The 20104-nt window shown below is 55.5% G+C and overlaps 1 protein-coding gene across 1 annotated transcript; it reads left to right on the top strand.

Moving 5' to 3' along the window:
- Positions 1–258: 258 nt before the first annotated feature.
- Positions 259–12864, top strand: ZNF469 (zinc finger protein 469). The gene has a single exon (XM_062500361.1). It carries the CDS (start codon positions 259–261, stop codon positions 12862–12864), a length of 12606 nt encoding a protein of 4201 aa, XP_062356345.1.
- Positions 12865–20104: the final 7240 nt, after the last annotated feature.

The raw sequence follows: 20104 nt of genomic DNA, 5'->3' as shown, positions 1-20104 counted from the left end.
TCTCCGGTGCCTCCCCTGGCCCTTTCCCCGACTGACATCCAGCCTTCCCCTCTTGTCTCCTGTTCCCTGCAGGTCTGAAAGGATGCGGCAGAGCCTCGCCCGCCCTCGGGACCCGCCCGCAGCCCGGCCCCGGGGAGCTGCTGCCCCCCTGCCCGCCCCGGTGCCCATCGGTGGAGGACCATGCCCGTGACCGGGGCACGGCAGCTCGCAGCGGGACGGGACAGCGGGGCTCTGTAGCCTTGTCCCCTCTTCGGTATCATGACCGGAGAGACCCAGCATGTTTACACTATCGGCGATACTGAGGCCGGCCCCAAAGAGCCCGACAAGGACTTTGGCCGTGAAAGCTGCGGGGACAAGGATGGGAGAGCGCTGGGCGGGGAGGGGACATCCCCCTTCCCTAAGGACAAGGAGCCCCACAGCCAGCGGGAAGCCGTGATCCGGCCGCAGCAAGCGGGGAAAATCGACTTCAAATCCCTCCAGCGCAAGGCCGAGTTCGGCAATGACGGCACCTGGGGAGAGGTCAAGGGCAGCGCTCTGTCCCCGCCGGGGAAGGGGCGAGCCCGGGAGCGCAGCCGGCGCTCGGGGAAGGGCGAGCGGGGCCACCAGCAGCTCTACCGGCTCAGCATCGCCGGCACCCGGCCCAGCCCCACCATCGGCATCGCCTACCCCCAGCAGAAGGTGACACCCCCGAAGAAACCCGAGGTGGCCCCCGCGGCCGGCAGCTGCCGCTTCCACGTGCCCAGCATCCCCCAGCGCGACGGCGAGCTCCGGCCAGAAGGACTCGGCTTCGGCCGCTGCTTCCCCGACGCTGCCGGCGGCCGCAGCTCCAGCGGTTATACCTCACAGCCCGGGCCCCTCCTCGGCCCCAAGGGACAGCCCCCCACCGCCGGCATCCCCCTCAAGAGCCCCGGCACCCACGGGCAGCTACATTATTTAGAGTTCCAGGCAAACCGGGCCGAGTCCTGGCCTTCCCCGGAGAAGAGCTTTGCAGGTGCTACCTACGGGATCTCGGTGCAGAAGCCCAGCTCTTTTTCCGAGGGTGGCAAAGCAGCTGTGCACGGTCTGGGGGCTTTGCCGTGCCAGCTGCCGTTCCAGCTGCTGCACGAGGTGGGGAAGGAGCCGTTCCGCAGCAACGCGGGCAGCCAGGAGTTCCTGGATGTGGGAATCGCCACTGGCACCCAGCTGGCTCCAGCTGCCTTCTCCTTCCACTCGTCCCCCAGAGAGTGGCCAGAGGAGCCGCTGAGCGGGGGTTCCTACGAGAGCGTGTCCCCCGAGGGGAGGCTCTACGGGCTGCCCGTGCCCCTGGCACCGGCGCCCTTCCTGCACCCGCCACCTCCGCCAGCTCTGCACCACGGCCCCTTGCCCTGCTTCAAGGGCAGGGCCGAGCGTCCCGCCGACCCCACTGGTGCTCTCCCGTCGTCTGGTGCTATCGACCAAAACCCAAGCACTTTCCAAGAAAGCCAAGCTGTTTTTCCGTCTAGTTTACACTCGCCTACCATGCCAAAGCCGGTGGGGAAGAGGCAAGCCTCGGCCAAGGATGGAGTCCCCAGCCCGCGGCTGCTGGTGCAGAGCAGCCCCCTGAGAAGGACAGTGCCACCAAACTCCCTGTCCCAAGTGCACTTTCAGAGCAAGGCCTATTGCAGTTCCCCCGCGGGCAGCAGCGGCGCGGGAGCCGTGCCTTTCGAGACGAGCGTTCCCACTACAGCACCCACCCACCCCAGGCTTGTGCAAGCTTGGGAAGGTGCCACGAAGGCGTTTTCTCCCATGGACCAGAATTCAGCACCTTATTCAAACCCTGTTGGAAACCAGTTCTCATTCGAGTGCCAGTCTGGCCCCGAGCAGAGGCAGCACAGGCAGAAAAATGCCAGGCTGCCTTGGCGGCAGATGCACCTCCCTTCTGCGATGCCCGGTGCCAACAGGCTGGAGCTGTCAAGACACATCAGCAGCCAGAAGCTCCCCTTCCCCCCGGGCACGTCGGACTGGCAGGGCAGCGGGAAAGCCCAGAAAGGGCCCCCCATAAGCAATTCTCCAGGGTACCACAGCAAAAAGCTGTTATCGGGAGAGAGCCTCCAGAGGGGAGATCCCGGCGTGACGGGAGCTTTCTCCTTTGACAGTGGGAAGGAACCAGGGTCTCCTGCCTGCGACTCAAGAAGCAAAGCCCTGTTCTACACTATTGCTCAAGCAGGTCCTCCTCCTCCTCCTCCCTCAAGGAGTTCATCGGGCTCAGGGCTGGTCCTGCCACCATCAGCTTTGGTGGCTGCCTCCCCTTGCGAGTCCCCTCTGCCATCCCCTGTCCCCAACCCCACGTGTGGCAGCACCTGCTCGTCGCTGTCCCCCATGTCCAGCAGCCCACTCAACCCTGGCTTTGAGGACAGCCAGATGTCCGGACCGCTGACCCCCTCACCCTTCTTCCAGCACCCCTGCCATGCCAAGGATGCCAACAAAGCCTTCCACCCCTCTGAGGTTCTGAGTCCCAGCTCGCTTCATTACCACCCCCCAGACTCTGTCAAGTCCTTCAGCTTCCCTCCAGATGCTCTGAAAGACGACAGCCTCCTGAAATGTGCCCCGGCCAGCCCGTTCCACAAACCCAGCGGGGAGGTGCCCAAAGGACGCTCAGATGGGCTGGATGGGGAGCAGCCTCCACCACCATACTCCTCCCATCACCTGCTGGCCACTTCCCTGAGCAGTGCCAGCCTGGACCAGCTGGATGTGCTGCTGACCTGCAGGCAATGTGACCAGAACTACAGCAACCTGTCCTCCTTCCTGCAGCACCGCCAGTTCTGCACCTCCCACCCCGCTGCCCAGGGAGAGCCCAAGGATGCTCCCCGGGCAGCCGAGGGGCGCAAAGCACTCCCTGCAGAGCCTCCCAAACCCCCCAGCCTGGCGCTCTCTCCAGACCCCCAGGGACATCTGCTGGCATTAAACAAGAGCGATGAATTCTTGCTGGATGGGGAAGGCAAAAGCGAGGGCAAGGAGGATGCTCTGAAGGGCGGCCTCTTCCACAGCCTGGCCAGCAGCTCCCTCCCGCTCAGCGCCTCCGACCTGGACATTGACGACGCCAAGCTGGACAGCCTGATCACCGAGGCCCTCAATGGCCTGGGATACCAGTCAGATAACCCGGAGATCGACAGCAGCTTCATCGACGTGTTCGCTGATGAGGAGCTGCCGGGCGTGAAGGCGGCTGGAGGGGGGACGGCACACAAAGCCAAGGAAGGCCTGGCCTCAGAGAGCAAATCCAAGCAGGCAGCAGAGGAGAAGGCAGCAGGAGAGGCCAAGGCTGGTTGCCTTTGTGAAGATGGGGAGCAGGTGAAGAGAGGGGCAGGAAAGCAGCACCTTCACAAAGGGAGGGTGGCGCCGCAGGAGCCGGATCCTGTGGCAGAGGGAGCACAGAGGACAGCCAAGCTGAGGGCAGGCAGGAAGAACAGTATCCCACCAGCCACCACCTCCAGCCAAAAGCATCCCAAGAAACTCAACCAACACCCCCCAGTGAAGAGCGAGGTGGGGCCAGGCATCACCACCAAGGGCTCCAAGGCACCGCGGTTCTCCATGAAGGACATGAAGAAGCGGAAGCCCCGAAGCGGGACGTGGAGCAAGGAGCTCATCCACAAGATAGTGCAGCAGAAGAACAAGTTCCACAAACTGCAGGTGAAGAGTAGCAAGCAGGCCCAGCTCCCCCAGGCCACCGAGAGGCCTCTGGCAGCCCCCAAGGAGGGCAGGCTGCGGGAATACGACTACGTGTCTGACTCAGATGAGGAGGGGGCAGAGTGCAGCAAGCCCCGGGGCAGGAAGAAGGCACGGGGCACGGGATTCATGGGGAGGAGCAAGTACAGCTTCAGCACAAAACGCCTGGGCAGAAGAGAGAGAGCCAGAGAGAAAGACCCAGCCTGGAGCTACAGCCAGAAAAGGGAGGCACAGGAGGATGGAGATGTCCCGAGTCAGGAGGATGCTGAGAAAGAGGATTGTGCTGCCAGACCCCGAAGGCAGAGCAACCACTCATCTGCTGGCAGCAACCACAGCGTGCCCAGAGAGATGGGCACAAGCCCACTCTGTGCTGGTGGGGCTGGTGACAAGGGTGGCACCCAGAGGAGGAGGCGCTCGGGCAGCCCAGCCCATGTGCCAAGGACTCCCCTCAGCCCTCCCCAGGACAGCAGCCCAAAGAAGAGCCAGGAGAGCAAAGAGGACATTCCCAGGGGGAGCAGGAGGTTTGGCTCAGCCAAACCTTTGCTGGCAAGCTCCAGGACGCGGCCGAGTACAGGACCAGATGTTGCTGCCATGGACTGTGCAAAGGAGGAGCTGTCACCGCACCCCCAGGAAAGGCAAATGCCCAGCACGGCCACCCCAGGCAGGAGCCCTGCCAGCTTCTCCTCTAAGGAGGGGGTAGAAGAGCCCAGAGGAGCAGCAAAGCTCCCAGATGAGGCAGGAGAACCCACCCTGCAGGCTCAGGGCTCTCCTGAGCTCACCATGGACCACCAGAGGCACCAGTTTGCCCCTTTCCCAAGTGAAGGGCTGAAATACCACACAGAGGAGGGGGTCACTCCAGCCCAGAGCGGTAACAAATCGAGTCCTGGCCACGGGAGTGCCACCTGCTCAGAAGCAGGAATCAAGTATGTGAAGGGACAGGGGCTCTGTGACAGTCAGAAGGATTATCCCACATCAGCTCCCACCTACGGGGGGGATGCAGTGGGAATGATGCTCACTGCCAAGGTGCCTGATCCTTTTGTCAACAGTGACAGCGTGCTTTTTGATCCCAAAGGCCTTCCCGGTCACTACGATGAGAACAACCTCTTCCCAAAGCCCCCAGCCCTGGGCTCCTCCCACATGGATGACATGTACCTGTGCCGGGATGACATCAGCACCAGCTCCTTCGAGCAGAAACACTCCAGCATCTCCCCTTTCGCCACGGAAATGCCGCAGGGCAAAGTGTCCTCCCCTCTCAGCTTTGACTCCTCGTCAATATTCGGAGAGCTCCCAGTGTCCGAGTTTGATCCGTACGAGAGCAAGGATGGATGTGTGACAACATTCCCCTGTCCCGGGAGCGCCTCCCGCAAGCTGCTGCCATTCGAGCAACCCTACCCACCCTTCCTGCCAGAGAAAGACTGGTCCCTCATGGAGGAGGTGGCTCCCATGATGCCAGAAGACATGAGTCAGTTCCACAGCCTCTCCATGGAGAAGCCACCAGCCAAGAAATTCCCCGAGGAAGGAGCTGTCCCCAGCAGCCAGCTGTCCCTGCCGCTGCCGGACAGGATCATGGATTACGGCGTGACTTTCATGAGCAACATTTCAGATGACGAGCTGGAGATCAAGCGCTTGGTCACGGAGCTGGAAAGCCAACTGCAAACCAGCAAGTTGGACTCTGAGGTGTCCATCACCCTCCAGAAATCTGAGCCAAACGTGGCTGTCCACCTGCGAGCGCAGGGCTCCGGGCAGTTCCCGGCGCTGCCGGGAGAGCCAGAGGCAGGCCAGGAGAAAGGGTTGTTTTTGGCAGGTGAGCTGGGCAGATCGAGCCTCTGTATTGGGGAGAAGCTGGCAGGGGAGAAGCCGGACGTGGTGACCACCTGTGAGGGCTATGAGAGACCCAGGGAGCCCTGGCTGGAGCTGGGCTCACTGGAAACTGGGATGTGCACCCCAGCCCCGCTGGCCACGAACCATTTCTGCTCCAAAGACAGCAGTGAGCAGCTCCAGGGAACTGCAGCCACTGAGGAAAGAGACCTCAGGAAGATAGAAAAAGGCTCTTCTTCCAAAAGTCTACCTGGCTCAAGCACAGCTGACCAAACAGAGGCTCCCATCTACAATGGCTCTGTGACAAAAAGCCCTCCTCTTGTCAACAACTCTGTGTTCCCCAAGAACATGGATGCAGCAGAAGTAACCAAAGACCCTCTACCATCCCTGCCACACCAGTTTGGAGCCAAGGACTTCCCTGTGCAGGGGAAAGCAGATCCTGATCCTGCAGAGCTGGAGAAGTTTGATGTCCATCTTCCAAATCCTAAGCCTCAATTCGGCTTTCAGCAGTGTCCCGCCCCAGCCTTGGATCTCGCCTTTTCACCTCATGTCAAAGAGGTCCCAGATACAGAAGAAAAACCGTTAAGCAGGACTGAGGCCCCCAAAACAGTGAAAAATGCTGTGGATTTCAAAGGGGGTTGTGGTGAGCCTGTGCTGGTGGAGGAAATAGAGGAGAGGAAGAGTGCCAACAGCTGTGAAAGCCCTGCACCCAGTGACAAAGCCAGCAAGCCCAAAGTGCTGCTGTTTGAGATGCTGAGTGTGCCCAAGGAGAGCGACCGCCCTTCCCAGGAGATGATGGTGGCATCCCAGGAGACCTCTGCCAACCCTCTGCAGCAGCTCCAGCTCTTCGTTGCCCGCACGGTGAAGAACAACGAGGAGGAGCTGTTGATGCCGTGCTTCCCCGGGCTGTTGGCTCCCAGCCACCCCTCTGCCACCACCCACATCCAGGTGGAACACCAGGAGCAGAGCAGTGGTGCCTTGGAAGGGGAAGATCAGACCCAAGGGGAAGGGGATACCCCCACTGGAAGTAGCACTGGAAAAATCGCTGCTCCAGGGAAAGAGGGGCTTTCTCTCAGTGAATTAGAGCAGCTGGAGTCGCTGGATGCAGAGGGTTCTCACTGTGCAAAACAATCCACGTCGGCAAAGCCGGAGCTGCAAAATAATGTAACAGAGCTGCAGCACTTAGCAAATGAAGCCCCGGAGCCGAGGGACATTAATATCCCTGCAGATGGTGTTTCCCAGGAGCGTAATGACCTCTCACCACCCAACAGCACCGCGCTGACCTCGCTGCCAGGGCAGGCAAGGAAAGCTGATCAGCTCGGGGAAGAGCAGGAGGGAGATGACACAACGACCTTGGCATTTAGGAAACATGAGCAATCCCATCCCAGCCGTGGTTTGCTTGAGGGAGAAACGCTGGGCAGAGAAGAGGAAGAGAGGCTGGAAAGGAGTGGGATGGGGAAGGGGGCACAGCACTTTGGCAGTGCTCCCACAAGTCCTGTCAGCTCCCTTGGTCCCTCTGGGGGGGATCTTCACCAGGATCACAGCTTGGGGATGGAGATAAAAGCCAGCACAGTCAGTGCAGATGTTCCCAGAGAAGGGAATGGCAAGTTGTCCCTCAATGGCTGTCATTACACGGTCGAATCTCCGGCCAGCCTGCTCTTGCCAGCCAAATATTCCGACCTCAAATGCCTGCAGAGCAGTGGGGTTCAGAGGGGAGAGGTCCCTAACTTTGGCACTCAGCTCTCAGGTGAGAAGAAACATGGCTCCTCTCTGCCTGCAACACCAAGTTCATTTGTCACAAATAGTTGTCCTCCCGAGGCCAGCAGCCATCGCATCCATCACGCCGTGAGCCCAGCAGAGCAGGGGACATGGGAAAGGGCTCCCACCTTCCCTCCCTCGCTCCATCACTGTGGGGCTGTGCCGATGGAAGCGGCTGAAGAACATCCTCATCACCTCCCTGATGGTGTTTTGGGTAGCTATGAACCACCTGGACCAGAGGAGACAGTGAGACCCTGCACTCTGCTGCATGGTGATGGTCTGGTGGGCTCTGCCTTGGAGATGGGTGGTTCCCAGGAACCTCCTGCAAAGGACTGTTCTCCTCCCTGCTCACCTCCTTTCCACCAAAAGGCTGCTGGGAAAGAGGTGCCCAAAAACACCAGTGCTGCGCTGCCAAATTTTAAAGAAAACCATGAATGTGCCACCACAGACACAGTCGTTAGCTCCACCCCTCCAGAAATGCATGATTATCCAACCCAGCCCACAGGGGATTTTCAGCCCATGGAAGAAAGGGAGGTCAACCTGAACCAAGAGAACAAACTTGAAAACTGCTCCCATGTCAGGAATAAGCAGCAGAGTGAACCAGAGGCTTTGTCCAATGGTTTTGCTGTTCAGGACATGTCAGCTGCCATCAGCAGAGGTCTTACAAGGGTTGGAGACCTTGGTCCTGCTGAATTAAATGGCCACGAGTTTTCAGGGGCAGCAGAAGTGAGACTTGGTCTTTCCAAAACCACAGAGAGTGAAAAAAAGAGTTTAAAAGGAGGGAAATCCAAAAGCCATGGCACTGCAGAAGCTGGGGGTTGTGTGTTAAACAGCGTGGGCCAAGGAGAGGAGTGCACATCCAGCAATACTCCAGACCCATCCCAAAATGAACTCCACAAAGGAAAAAAGCCCAATGGACTCCCAGTGACCTGTGACATTTGTTCAGCCACTTTCCGGTCCAAGCCTGGCCTGACCAGGCACAAAGCTGTCAAGCACCAGGTGAAGAATAGTGGTTTGCCACAGTCCAGCAAGATTCCCAGGTCCCCTCTGATTCCCGCACACGAGACACCAAAAGCATCCAAAAAGGTGCCCAGGAGGAGCCTGAAGGCGTCAGTCAGAAACAAAACCTGCAGCTCACAAGTGCCAACCTCCACCATTGAACACATTCCCAAGAAAATACTCCCAGACCTGGAGAAAGAGCCCAGCACGCAGATGCAGGAGTTGGTGAGCAGAGTGCTCAGCGACCTCAGCGTGATCTCCTTGGAGATGTCCCAGGAGCTGCACCACTCATGTGTCCTGCAGAGGGAGGTGAAGGCAAAGGGACCGCACCTGGAGGTGAGTGGATCGGGAGAGGCAGTGTCTGGAAAGCTGGATTTGGGATGGCAGATCAGGAAAGGAGAAAAGGGCAGAAGGAGCCAAAGCAAAGATCCTGGAGAGGAGAACAGCTCTTCTGGGAAGCAGCTCAACAGGAAAGTGAGACGGAGGAAAGCAAAGGTGTTTCCCAGCAGGAAAGAGCCCGATGGTCCCTGTGAGCCGGAGAACAACACAGGTCCTGCTGCCCTCAGCTCCAGCCTGCCCGGGATCATGGAGGGCTTGCACGAGCCTGATGGTTACATCTCCACAGAGGAGCAAAACAGGACCAGCACAGCCCAGCACTCCCTAAAAGCCAAAGAGTCCTCTTGTGCAGAAGACCTGGACAGAAGGATGGGGTCTCTAAAGGAGATGGTCAGCAAGGAGACAGCCACAGGCACGGTCGTCTGTCCTGGGGAGGTGGAAGATCCTGATGCAGCAGAAGACACTCAGGCTGGCAAAAAATGGATTGGCGGGTTTGTGAAGCAAGTGGCGAAAGGATGGGGCAAAGTGGGCACAGAGCAGCATTGTGGTGCTGATGGCACAGAGAACGTGGATGCTAGGACAGGGGACAGTCCTGCGGCAGGCAGTGACACCAGGAACTGGAGCAGTGCCCGGCAGGCTCCCACAGCTCCTGCCGAGGGGGCTTTGCTGCTGGAGAACCATGATTTGGGAGCCACCCAAAATGTTTCTGGGCATGGTGCTCTGCAGACCACGCCGGGGACCAGCCCTCCTCCTGCAGAGTCAAAGCGGTGGGTGAAGGCAGATGTGCCACCAGGCAGGGAGCACTGCGGGGACAGCACGGCCACCTCAGACCTCCAGAACTTTTTTGACGACGATTCCACATTCTCCCAGCTGTTTCCCAGGGATGAGCAGTGCGTCCGGAGGAAGTGCACGCGGGTGTACGGCAAGCGCAGCAAGAAACCCAAACCTGTCCCCAAGGTCAACCTGCAGCCAGCAGGGGCCATTGACCTCTTCACCATCCGCCTGGCTTCTGACCTCAGCGACACCAGCTCCTTCTGTGTCACCAGGGAGGACTCTTGTGAGTACGAGACCATCTCCGTTGATGATGCCCTGATGCTGAACATGTGCCATGGCAGCAAGGCAAAGAGCGGAGATGCTGCTCCAAACGGCTCTAAAAGCATCGAGCTGAGGTTGGACCAGGAGTCGGCCGAGCAAGGGAAGGAGGACATTGATCTGGAGGACAACATGCTGACCTTCTTGTGCCAAAACAGCCACGCGGACAGCATCCCCAGCCTGAACATCTGGGGCAGTCTGGAGAAGGAAGGGGAAAGCCTGTCTGCCGAGGACATGTTTGATCCTCTGATGGACCTTGAGGATGAGCACTCGCTCCAAGAAGTGAACTCTGAGTCCCCTGACCTGGCAGAGGGGTCCTACAATGCCAAGGATAACGGGGATTCAGATTCCCCCGAATTTCACACCATCGACATTGAGATGCTTAATGCAAAGCTGAAAATGAGAGATGTGTGCTTCTTCAGCCCTTGCGAGGATCTTGCTGGCCATGGCGAGGACAACACTGTGAGTTTGAAGCCAAAGTCGGGCAAGCACAGGAGCAAGCTGGAAGATGGAAAATTGGGGAAAAACCGCGGGGAGATAACCATCAAAACCAAAGACAAGCAGTACAAATGCAAAGTTTGCTTCCAGTGGTTCCTGACCTTGGGAGAGCTGGACTTCCACAAGCTCTCCCACAATCCTTCCCCTCCTCCCACCTGCTACATGTGCGTCCAGCGCAAATTCAGCTCCCGGGAGCAGCTCCGGGACCACCTGAAGGAGAAGCACGCCAGGAACAAAGCCGGGCTGTGGGCGTGCGGGATGTGCCTGAAGGAGATCTCCGACGTCTGGATGTACAACGAGCACCTGCGGGAACACGCCACCCAGTTTGCGCGCAAGGGGCAGGCGCAGAAGTCGGTGATGGGCTTGCCGGGCTGCTTCGGTGAGGACAACGCCGCCGTCACCCACTTCCTCAACACCATCATGTATCGGAAACCCGGCAGATCCTCCCGGCATGGCAATCCCAGCGGCCGGCATGGGGTGAGCAGAGAGAGCAAGAGCCCCAAGGATGTGCCCCCAGAGCAGGAGAAGGTGATGAAAGACCCCTTGGAATGCAACGTCAAAGTGAAGCCACCGGCACCCAGCTCCTCCAAAGCATCCCCCAGCCTGTCTCCAGAGCACACGGCAAAAAGCGAAAACACCCCAAAATCTGTCCCCATGCACCCAGACTGCAAAGATCCTTCCCGGGACTGCCATCACTGTGGCAAACAGTTCCCCAAACCCTTCAAGCTCCAGCGGCACTTGGTTGTGCACAGCCTGCAGAAGATTTATTTGTGCCACAAGTGCCCCATGTTCTACCAAGAGACCAAAGAGCTGCGGAGCCACCTGAGCCAGGAGCACGGCGTGGTGGAGGAGCAGGAGATCAAGCACACCACCCTATACGCCTGCGAGCTCTGCGCCGACGTCATGCATGTCATCAAGAAGTCCTTCATCTGCAGCATGTGCAACTACACCTTCTCCAAGAAGGAGCAGTATGACCGGCACATGGAGAAGCACCTGGCGGGCAGCAACAAGACTTTCAAATTCCGAGGGGTCATGAGGCCTGGCACTGCCTGCAGGGAGGGCAGGGAGAAGGTGAAGGAGGACGGATCTCTCCGGGAGGGAATGCCACCCAGCAAGAAGCGGAAGGTGACTCACCATGGCAGCTCAATCCCACACGAGTCACCAGTCCACCTGGACTCCACAGGTGACCTTCAGCTGGTAGAAGCTGGAAGCCCCAGCCTGCAGGTTCCCTCTGCCTCCTTCCCAACAGCCCCTGGAGACCTGGGAGCACCCCAGCCCTCCATCAAAGCAGAAGTTCTGGTGGATGACTTCTCAGAGCTCCTGGCAGAGATGGAGAAGTCCCCATTTGACCCCTTGCCACCACCGCCCTGTCTGTCCCCATCTCTGCCTCCAGGTGCTGCGGGCAGCCCCGAGCTTGGCAACATTGCTGGGCTGTCCATGGAGGAGCTGGAGAAAGGAGCCTTTGATGGGAAACCACTTCCTTTCTTGGACTCGCCTGAATTTCCCATGGACCTTGCTGGCTTGGCTTGTCACCAGGCCACCAACCAAAAACTGCCCCCTCCCCTCCTGACGCAGAAACATGGCTGCGCCGATGCCCATAAAAAAACAAGCACAGGCAATGAGGATGAATACAGGGCCTGTATCTTGGAAAATTCCAGCACAGACACTGACGCCGTGGATGAGATCCCTTTACTGCAGCTTGCCAAGAAGGTCTCAGAGCTTCCTTCCCCTAAAGCAGAGTCTCCGCAAGCCATGGAGACCCACAAATGGGACAACCCCAGTGCCAGTGAAGGATCTGCCTGGGAAGGTGCAGCTAAGCCCGTGTCTCCAGAAGGAGTCCACCAGCCCCTGGCCCCAAAGGACAAGACAGCATCACCCATGCCCAACAGAGCTTCCAAAGATTCCGTGCCACCAAAGAAGAGCGTGGGTAGTGAGGCTGCTCCTGATGCAGGCAGCGCCGAGGAGGGTCAGCAGCCCATCTCAGGGAAGGAGAAATCTGTGCCTGAGGCTAAGGACAGCAGCACTAACGCCAACGACCAAGGCGGCAACCCAGGCAGATCCAGCAGCCACCAGCCCAGAGGTGAGGTGGCCAGCAACACCATGAGGCACAGCCATGAGGAGCCAGGCAGAGCGTCCAGCAAGCTTCACCCCAAGAGGAGGAAAGAACACAGATCCTTGAGCCACCGGAGCAGCTCTGGCTCCCGGGAGAACATGGAAGGAGACGGGAAGAAGAAGAAAACCCGGCCACCATGCCCGGCGAGGAGAGAGAGCACCGCTGAGCTCAAACGTGGCAGCTGGAGCAACGCCGAGGCTCCCGCCCTGTCCCCTGGCAGGAGGGACACGCACTGCAGCAAGCTGGGGCCCAAGCCCAGAACGGGCCCCCAGCTGAAGAAGATGGTCCTGGACCCTTACAACCAAAAGAAAGGGGAGCTCCGCCACGCCAACGGGGACATGAAGCGCAGGAAGGCCATTCTGGGCAAGAGCCTCCACCAAGTGTTGGCCAAGGGGCCAGCGCCATCCCCGCGTGGCTCCTGGCACGGGTCCCGCGCTGCCCGCGGGGCCAAGGCGGCCGGCCAGGCCAGCTACCGCAGTGCCGAGTCCCAGAACAACCTGCTCAGCCAACTCTTTGGGCAAAAATTAACCAGCTTTAAAATTCCTTTAAGAAGAGATACTTCAGAATAATTTATGGAAGTGACTTATGGTGATCCTCAGCTGCTTTCATGGGGTTTGCAAGGGAAAAATTATCAAAGTATTAAATTCGTTTGTGTAGCATGATTTCTCTGTCTAGCTTAAATGAACTTGCACTGCAGCCTCTGTGAAATAGTTCGCTTTGTGTCTACTAATCTACTTTAATTCACCTGATTTATCATGCAAATGCTAGAACTTTGATGTTGCTGATGATTTTCATGAACTGAAATTGTAATCGCTTTGGGCAGACTGAATCGTCGAGAGCAATTGCTTTATTGCAGAAGTGCTGAGGTTATAAGGATACTTGCAAATCTCAGACCCTTTTGAGTCTGTGTCTGTGTTATCTTTGTACAAAGTACTTGAAGAGATGAACTTCATTCCGTAGACGTCTTATTCATAAGGTGCAGTACACTGTAGAAAGCAAAAAAAAAAAAAAAAAAAAATTTTTTTGGAAGATTTTGCACAAATAATCCTGTACAATTCATTTAATTGGGAGCTGGCCTAAGCGATGATACAATTAAAAAATTAAATTAAGACCCAAGTGTCCTATATTTTGACAGCCATCCCTAAGAATTTTGTTTCTACATCGTCAAGAGAAGAACGACCCAGCTCTGGGGTTCTGGAGCTGTCGGAGCCCTCCAGAGGATGCTGCCACTCTTTGACCACTGTAGACGATGGGACTGGAGGAGAAGCGTCCCCGCGAGCAAACTGCACCTTGACACTTGTGACAAACTCTGATTTTTTTTTTAGGGTTTTTGGGGTGGGTTTTTATGTGTGTGTGTGTGTGTGCGTGTGTTTCTTCTTTTTGTTTGTGGGGTTTTGGTTTGGTTTGGTTTTTTTTTTTTTTTTGTGCAACGAGAAAACTGTGCCAATTTACCGCAGCGAAACCCGGTACTGTCTAAGTGCCCTCAACGGTATCACTTCTAAACTCTCTTACTGCATTGACGTAGTGGCTCTATAGGTATCCGCTTGTACTATGCAGTTACTGGTGCTATTCTTCATTTGTAATGTGAATACAGACTTCCTTGATTAAAAAAAAAAATTAAATTGGTAGGAAGAAGCCATTACCTGTCAAAAAAAATGGAGCAGGAAAAGAGAATTAAAAAAAAGTCAGCTCGAAGGGAAAAACATTCAGCTTTAGGGAAGAAATCCAACTTGGGGAAATACAACTCTAGTTAAAAAAAAAGAACTTTAAGGAAAAAAAAATCAACTTTAGGGAAAAAACTCCTCTATGCTGGTACTCATAGTGTTGAAAAGGTTACGTCACATTAAATGAGCATGTTCTACAACCAAACTTTTGGATCCAGAAAGAAATCTCAGGTGCAAATGAGGACATGGAAAGATTTTATTGAAATACTCCCAAGTCAAGGAGGTGAAGTAATGCACTGATGCGAAATGAACAGTCAGAGTACTTTGCGTCTGTCCTGCAATGATTTTTTTGTTTGTTTTAGAGTTAAAAGGAAAAAAAAAGAGGCTTTATTCTGTTAATATGTATCTTTACAATCCTTTGTATTGTATAAAAAAACCTATTGTAGGTAATTTACCTTGGGTGCAATGTGTTCTGTCAAAAGTTTTTATTTTGATATTTTGTCCAGAGAAGCAGAGAGAGAGCAGGAAATGCCGTTTTATGATGTTGTCCGTGTGCTTTTAAAGTGCCTCTTTAATATTGTGAAATAAAGTATGAGATAAAAATATGGGGTGGTACTGTAAAGTCATCCGTGATTAATCTTTTCAAATATATTCCAATATTTTCACAGAAATTCCCTGTCTGCGTGGTGTTTGTGGGATGTTTGAGGTGACCTTGGTGCCACTGCTGTCATCTCAATGGTCTGAAAAATGTTGGAGCCTCTCAACAGTGAAGATGCTCCTGCAGTTCCTCTTCCTCACAGATCTTGTCTGAGTGCAGCTCATGGCAGAAGAGTCTTGTCCCTGTGGGGGGAAACCCAAGGTGATGATGGTGTTGGTGGTGGCCTGGTTTGGTGGTCATCAGCTGGTGATGGCACAGTTTGGTCATCACCAGTTGGTGATGGTGGTGGCACAGTTTGGTCATCATCCACTCGTGATGGTGGTGATAATTACCTAGTTCAGTGACTGAGTGTTGATGGCCCAGTTTGGTGACCAGTTTGTGGTGAAGGTGGCAACAGTGATGGTGATGGTGTTGGTGGTGATGATGACAGCCTGGTTTAACCATCCCCCATTGGTGATGGTAATGGCGACAGCCCAGTTTGCTCATCCCAGATTTATTATGGTGGTGGTGATGATGATGATGATGGCGATAAGGATGATGGTGCTGGTGAGGGCCCATTTTTCTCATCCCCATTTGATGATGATGATGGTGATGATGGCAGTGTTGGTGATGATGATGATGCTGGTGGTGGTGGTGATGATGATGGCGATGGCCCACTTTGCTCGTCCCTATTTGTTGAGGGATGGTGATGATGACAGTGTTGGTGCTACTGGTTATGATGATGATGATGGTGGTGGTGGTGGTGGTGGTGGTGGTGGTGGTGGTGAGGGCCCACTTTGCTCATCCCCATTTGATGACGGATGGTGACAATGACAGTGTTGGTGCTACTGGTGATGATGATGATGGTGATGATGATGACGGTGTTGGTGCTGCTGCTGGTGACGATGATGGTGATTGATGATGAAGACGGTGCTGATGAAGGCCCAGATCTCCTGTCCGTACTTTGTCCTCGAGCTGACCTCTGCAGCCCCGCTGGGCTGGGGTAGGAGCCACCACAAGGGCGGTGTATCCCATCCTTTAATTACTGCTGCAATCACAACACGGAGCCGCTGTCAGTGAGAGATAGCTCGGCACCGCCGGCTGGGATCCTCGCCACTCGGGGCTTGTAACTAAAACTGCAGGATTAATTTGATTAATTGATAGAATTATTTTCCAAACTACTCTTTTGTTTATGGAGGCTTAAAATGCTTGCCGCCTGCACCCTCCTGGTGTGTTGCAGAGTGGAGATAAAGTGGCTGAAAATAATTAGTATGGCTTAATTTAGGGAAAAAAATAACCTCAAAAGAATTTTGCAGAAAATTTAAGGCGGCACATTTTACTTTGTTTTGGCAGGAAATATTATGGAGCTGGAAATGGGACTTTTATGTTTTCCCTGTGCAGTATTTCACCAGGGCAGCAAACCTGCAGGGCGGAGGAGGAGAATTTCATGGCTGGTTGTTGCCAGAGCTCTCCCACACCTCCAGATTCATCACCTGGGCACCTGGAAATGAATCTCCTGGGAGCCAGGGGAATGCTGAAGGGATGACACCCATCTCCAGGGCCCTGGGATGGGTGCAGGGACCCCTTCCCAAAGCTGCACCCATTTTAAGGAAGCCCGGGACATGAATGACACCCACCTTGGTCTCTTCTCCCTATGGGATGATGTTGGCATCATCCCCACATCTCTGGGGGCTGAATTATTCAATTAATCCTTTCCCTTCTAAATGTGAGTAGTTTTTTCCCCTCCATTCTTTCCCCCTGCTCTCACCCACATCCCACTCCCTCAGTCCCCCCCACCCACCAGCTCCTTTGAGTTCCCTAAAGCCCCCGGGTTTTGCTGAGTCCTGAATTATCCAGCAGCGTTTGTCACTTGGAAGATTGCAGTCCCCTGTCACTGTAATTCCAGTGAGGATGCAAAGCCGGGCAGCTTCTCCCTGCTGGGGATTAACTCCCTACTCGGTGGGGGCCAGCAGCACAGGGGGGGTCTCTTGGGACCTGGCACGTCCGGGGGTCCCAACCCTGCATCCCCTGGGATTTGGGGCCAGACTGCAGCGTCCTCAGCCCGGATCCGCATCCCGAGGGATGGGACAACTCCACAGCCGGCCCCAGGGGTTACAGGGAGGGTCTGATGGGACTTGATGGAGCCCCTCAGGGGCTGGATTTCTTGGCTTCTTGCCACCACCCTAAATTTTCCTCAAGCTGTTTGCTCTTCAACCCCCTCCCCCTCCCCTTCCCAAATCCAGCCAGCATTTCTTTTCTCAGCCCCACATCCAAGTTTCTGAGCCGGAGGTGCTTTAAGCCTCTCCATAAAGCCTGGAGGATAACGGGATCCACCATGGTTGTCACGCTGCAAGCAGGGGCTGAAGATTTAGAAATTTCTTTTTTCTTGCTTTTGAGTCAAATCTGGCCGTTCCTTGCACAGCAGGAATTTGAAGCCCAGCTCTCACCTTCCTCCCCGGGGGGCGTGGCAGGGACCACACTCAGCAGTGGGATCCTGCACCCCTGATGCTGAATTCATGCAGGAAAACCTGGAGCTCTGGGGGCTGTGAAGGGTGGGAACAGGAGCACAGGAGCCTTGCAGCCCCCAGGATTGCCATCCTGCCAGCAGTGATGCTCCTGAAGCCTGGGAATTGGTTGGATTGCTCCTTTTGGGAGTTAGACCATCATTCCTACAGATGGAGATCAATAAGAGAGAAGGGGAAATAAGCACTGAGACATCCCAGGCTTGGATTTGGGGTGTAGGGGCAGCTCATCCATATTCCTACCAGGTTCCAGGATGCCCCATCCAGCATCATTCGTGCCAGGAGAGGTTCGGGTTGGATATTAGAGGTTTGTCCAGCCCTGGCACAGCTGCTCAAGGCAGTGGCAGAGTCCCCATTCCTGGAGGGATTTAAAAGCCACACGGATGTGGCACCTGGGGACATGGTTCAGCGGTGGCCTTGGCAGCACTGAGGCTCGATGATCTTGGAGGCTTTTCAAACCTAAATAATTCCACGGTTGGGATTTGTTTTAATCCACCATGGCTCCCAGGAGCCTGGAATTCCACAGCAGCCTCTCTGCACAGGAGATGCCCAAGCCATGCCCAAGTAATGGAGGGACATGCCCAAACCCTTCCCAAACCATACCCAAGTCACGCCCAGGCTTTGCTCCTGCCATGTCCTACCCATGTCACATCCATACCCAAGCCACAGAGGACCCCAGGCTCTTGGCAGCCACCCAAAACTGAGCCACAGGCAGGTGACAAGTGGCACCCAGGGCCAGGTTGTCCTGCCAGCAGGTGGCAGGGCCCTTCTGCAGGTGGGGCACCGTGGTGCCAGTCCTCCCTCTTGGGATAAAAAAAACAAACAAAAACAACTTTGTTTGAAAGACAGTTGTCTGCTAAGGAAGGCAGGAAATGGAAAATGTAAACCCCCTCCCTCCTAATTATTATAATTTTGAAATTAAGGAGCTCTCAAGCAGAGATGTGGGAATAGGAATAACAGTTCTTTTACTGGGAGAATTAAAATGAAAATACAGCAATAAAAAAAAAAATCGGGAGAGTCAGATTACAATGTGACACCCTGTTGGTGTAGGGTGTTGGAGCAGTCCCATTAAGTGGTGGCTGCAGTCCTGCAGTGACAGATGTGGTTCTGTTGGAGCAGTGCTCCTGTAGAAGGTGCAGTTTTCCTCTCAAGGTCCAGTGGTGACGTAGAAGAGTCTGGTTTTCCTCTGGAATCCAGTGGGAAAAGGCTGCTCTGATGTTCCAAATCTCAGATTTTAGCCAGGTAGGAAATTCTCGGCTCCTCCCCCTGGATGGGATGGTGTGGTTTTATCAGTCATGCAGTGGGACTCAATGGCCCATTGACAGAAAATATTCCCCCCTGGAGATAAAGATCACCGCCCCACCTGGTTTCAACAGCTGGTGATAGAATACTTTTGGCTACATCCTACATTGCAACCCAATACAAATAGGATATTTTGAGCTGGGGAAAAAAAAAAAAATAAACAACCAGGTTTTGGAGCCTTGGCAGACTGGCTGGTACCAGGGGCTCAGCACAGCCCCCCAAAATCCTCCCCCAGCTATCCCTGATCCCTGAAATCCAACGGAGGCATCGCCTCGGCTCTTCCCATTGACATTCCTGCACCGCCACCTCCTCTCGCCGCGTCTCTAATAATATCAGGCCAGATTAATTGGCACTAATACAAATGTACACAGCTCCATAAAAAGATGTCACCTCGCTCACAATGAGGGGAACGGCTGCTCCCGCATTATCTCTGCTCTGCAGGCGTGTAATTCACTCCTCGGGAAAACACGCTATTTATTCGGCTCCCCTATAACAATCTCTCTGCAAACACCACGGCATCGGGAAGGGAGCAGGGAGACACCCAGCCCTGTCGCTGTCACCACCGCCGTGATGCTTGTCCCCTTCCATGGGTCCCTCCAGGGGATGGGGCAGAGGGATGCGGGATTTGGGAATGTCCCCCGTGCCGGGATCCACCGCTTGGGTGAAAATTGTCAGGCCTGGAGGGGTCTAAGTGGCCCTGGGATGGTGCAACAAAAGGGAATTAAAGGGATATTGGCAAGGAATGTGCCAGGTGAAGGGTTTCAACACGTTTCCTTCGCTCCCCAGGGCAGGGCAGCAGCACCCACCGGCTCCAGCGAGGCTTTTTGAGCATTTTTGGGGGAGGACATGCAGCCCCCCCGCGGATGTGACAATGTCACCACGTCCCCTCGAGATGCTGCCACTGCTTCTTCCAGCACAGAGAACCGGGGGCAGCCCTCATGGCCCTGCTGCATCCTGCGGAGAGGAAATTCGGGCACCTCGTCAGTGTTCGCTCAGCCCCAGCCCCCCGAATCCATGCGATTAATGATGCTGTGTTTAATTAAATGGTTGTCTAATTATCTTGGCGTAAGCAAACACGCCAGGTGAGCGCCACGGGAGCTGCCGTGCCGCTGGAGATCCATGGATGTGCCAGAGGACCCGGCTGGATCTGCGGTGACCCCCAACCCCAAAATCCCTGGAGCGGAGCCGGGGGGAGGCTGGAGACCCCCGAAAGAACCAGGGGTGGATTTTGGCTCACCAGCAGCAGCCCCTGATGGAGTCAGAACCATCACGAGTGACACAGAGCAGAGACCACCCCGGGCTCCTTGGGCCGGACCCAGCAAAGCCGGGCTGGGAAGGAAGGGAAGGGAAAGGCTCTGGAAGCAGAGCTGCTCCCCCGGGGGGTTTGGTCTCCAGGAAGGCGGCGATTCGAGGCCACCCGAGGTGAAAGGCGCCGCCAGGTTCGTTTTGGGGGGTGGTCAGCCAAGGGGGGAGGGCAGCAGAGCTTGTCCTCAGCAGCATCTCCCTCCTTCCACAGGGTTTTTTTTTTTTTTTCTCCCCTGGATCTCTTCTTAATTCCTAACTTAATTTCTTTTGACATCCTCATTGCCGGTTTGACCTCTTTACTGGAATCATGTGCTGCTTAAAACTCATTATCCCACCATTGAAACAGGAAGTTAATTAAAAACCCTTTAAAAAAAAAAAA

This window comes from Cinclus cinclus, chromosome 11 (genome assembly GCF_963662255.1).
Source record: "Cinclus cinclus chromosome 11, bCinCin1.1, whole genome shotgun sequence".
Classification (NCBI taxonomy): Eukaryota; Metazoa; Chordata; class Aves; order Passeriformes; family Cinclidae; genus Cinclus; species Cinclus cinclus.
The sequence above is the reverse complement of the archived record's forward strand: the minus strand, read 5'-3'. Positions and strand labels throughout refer to the sequence as shown.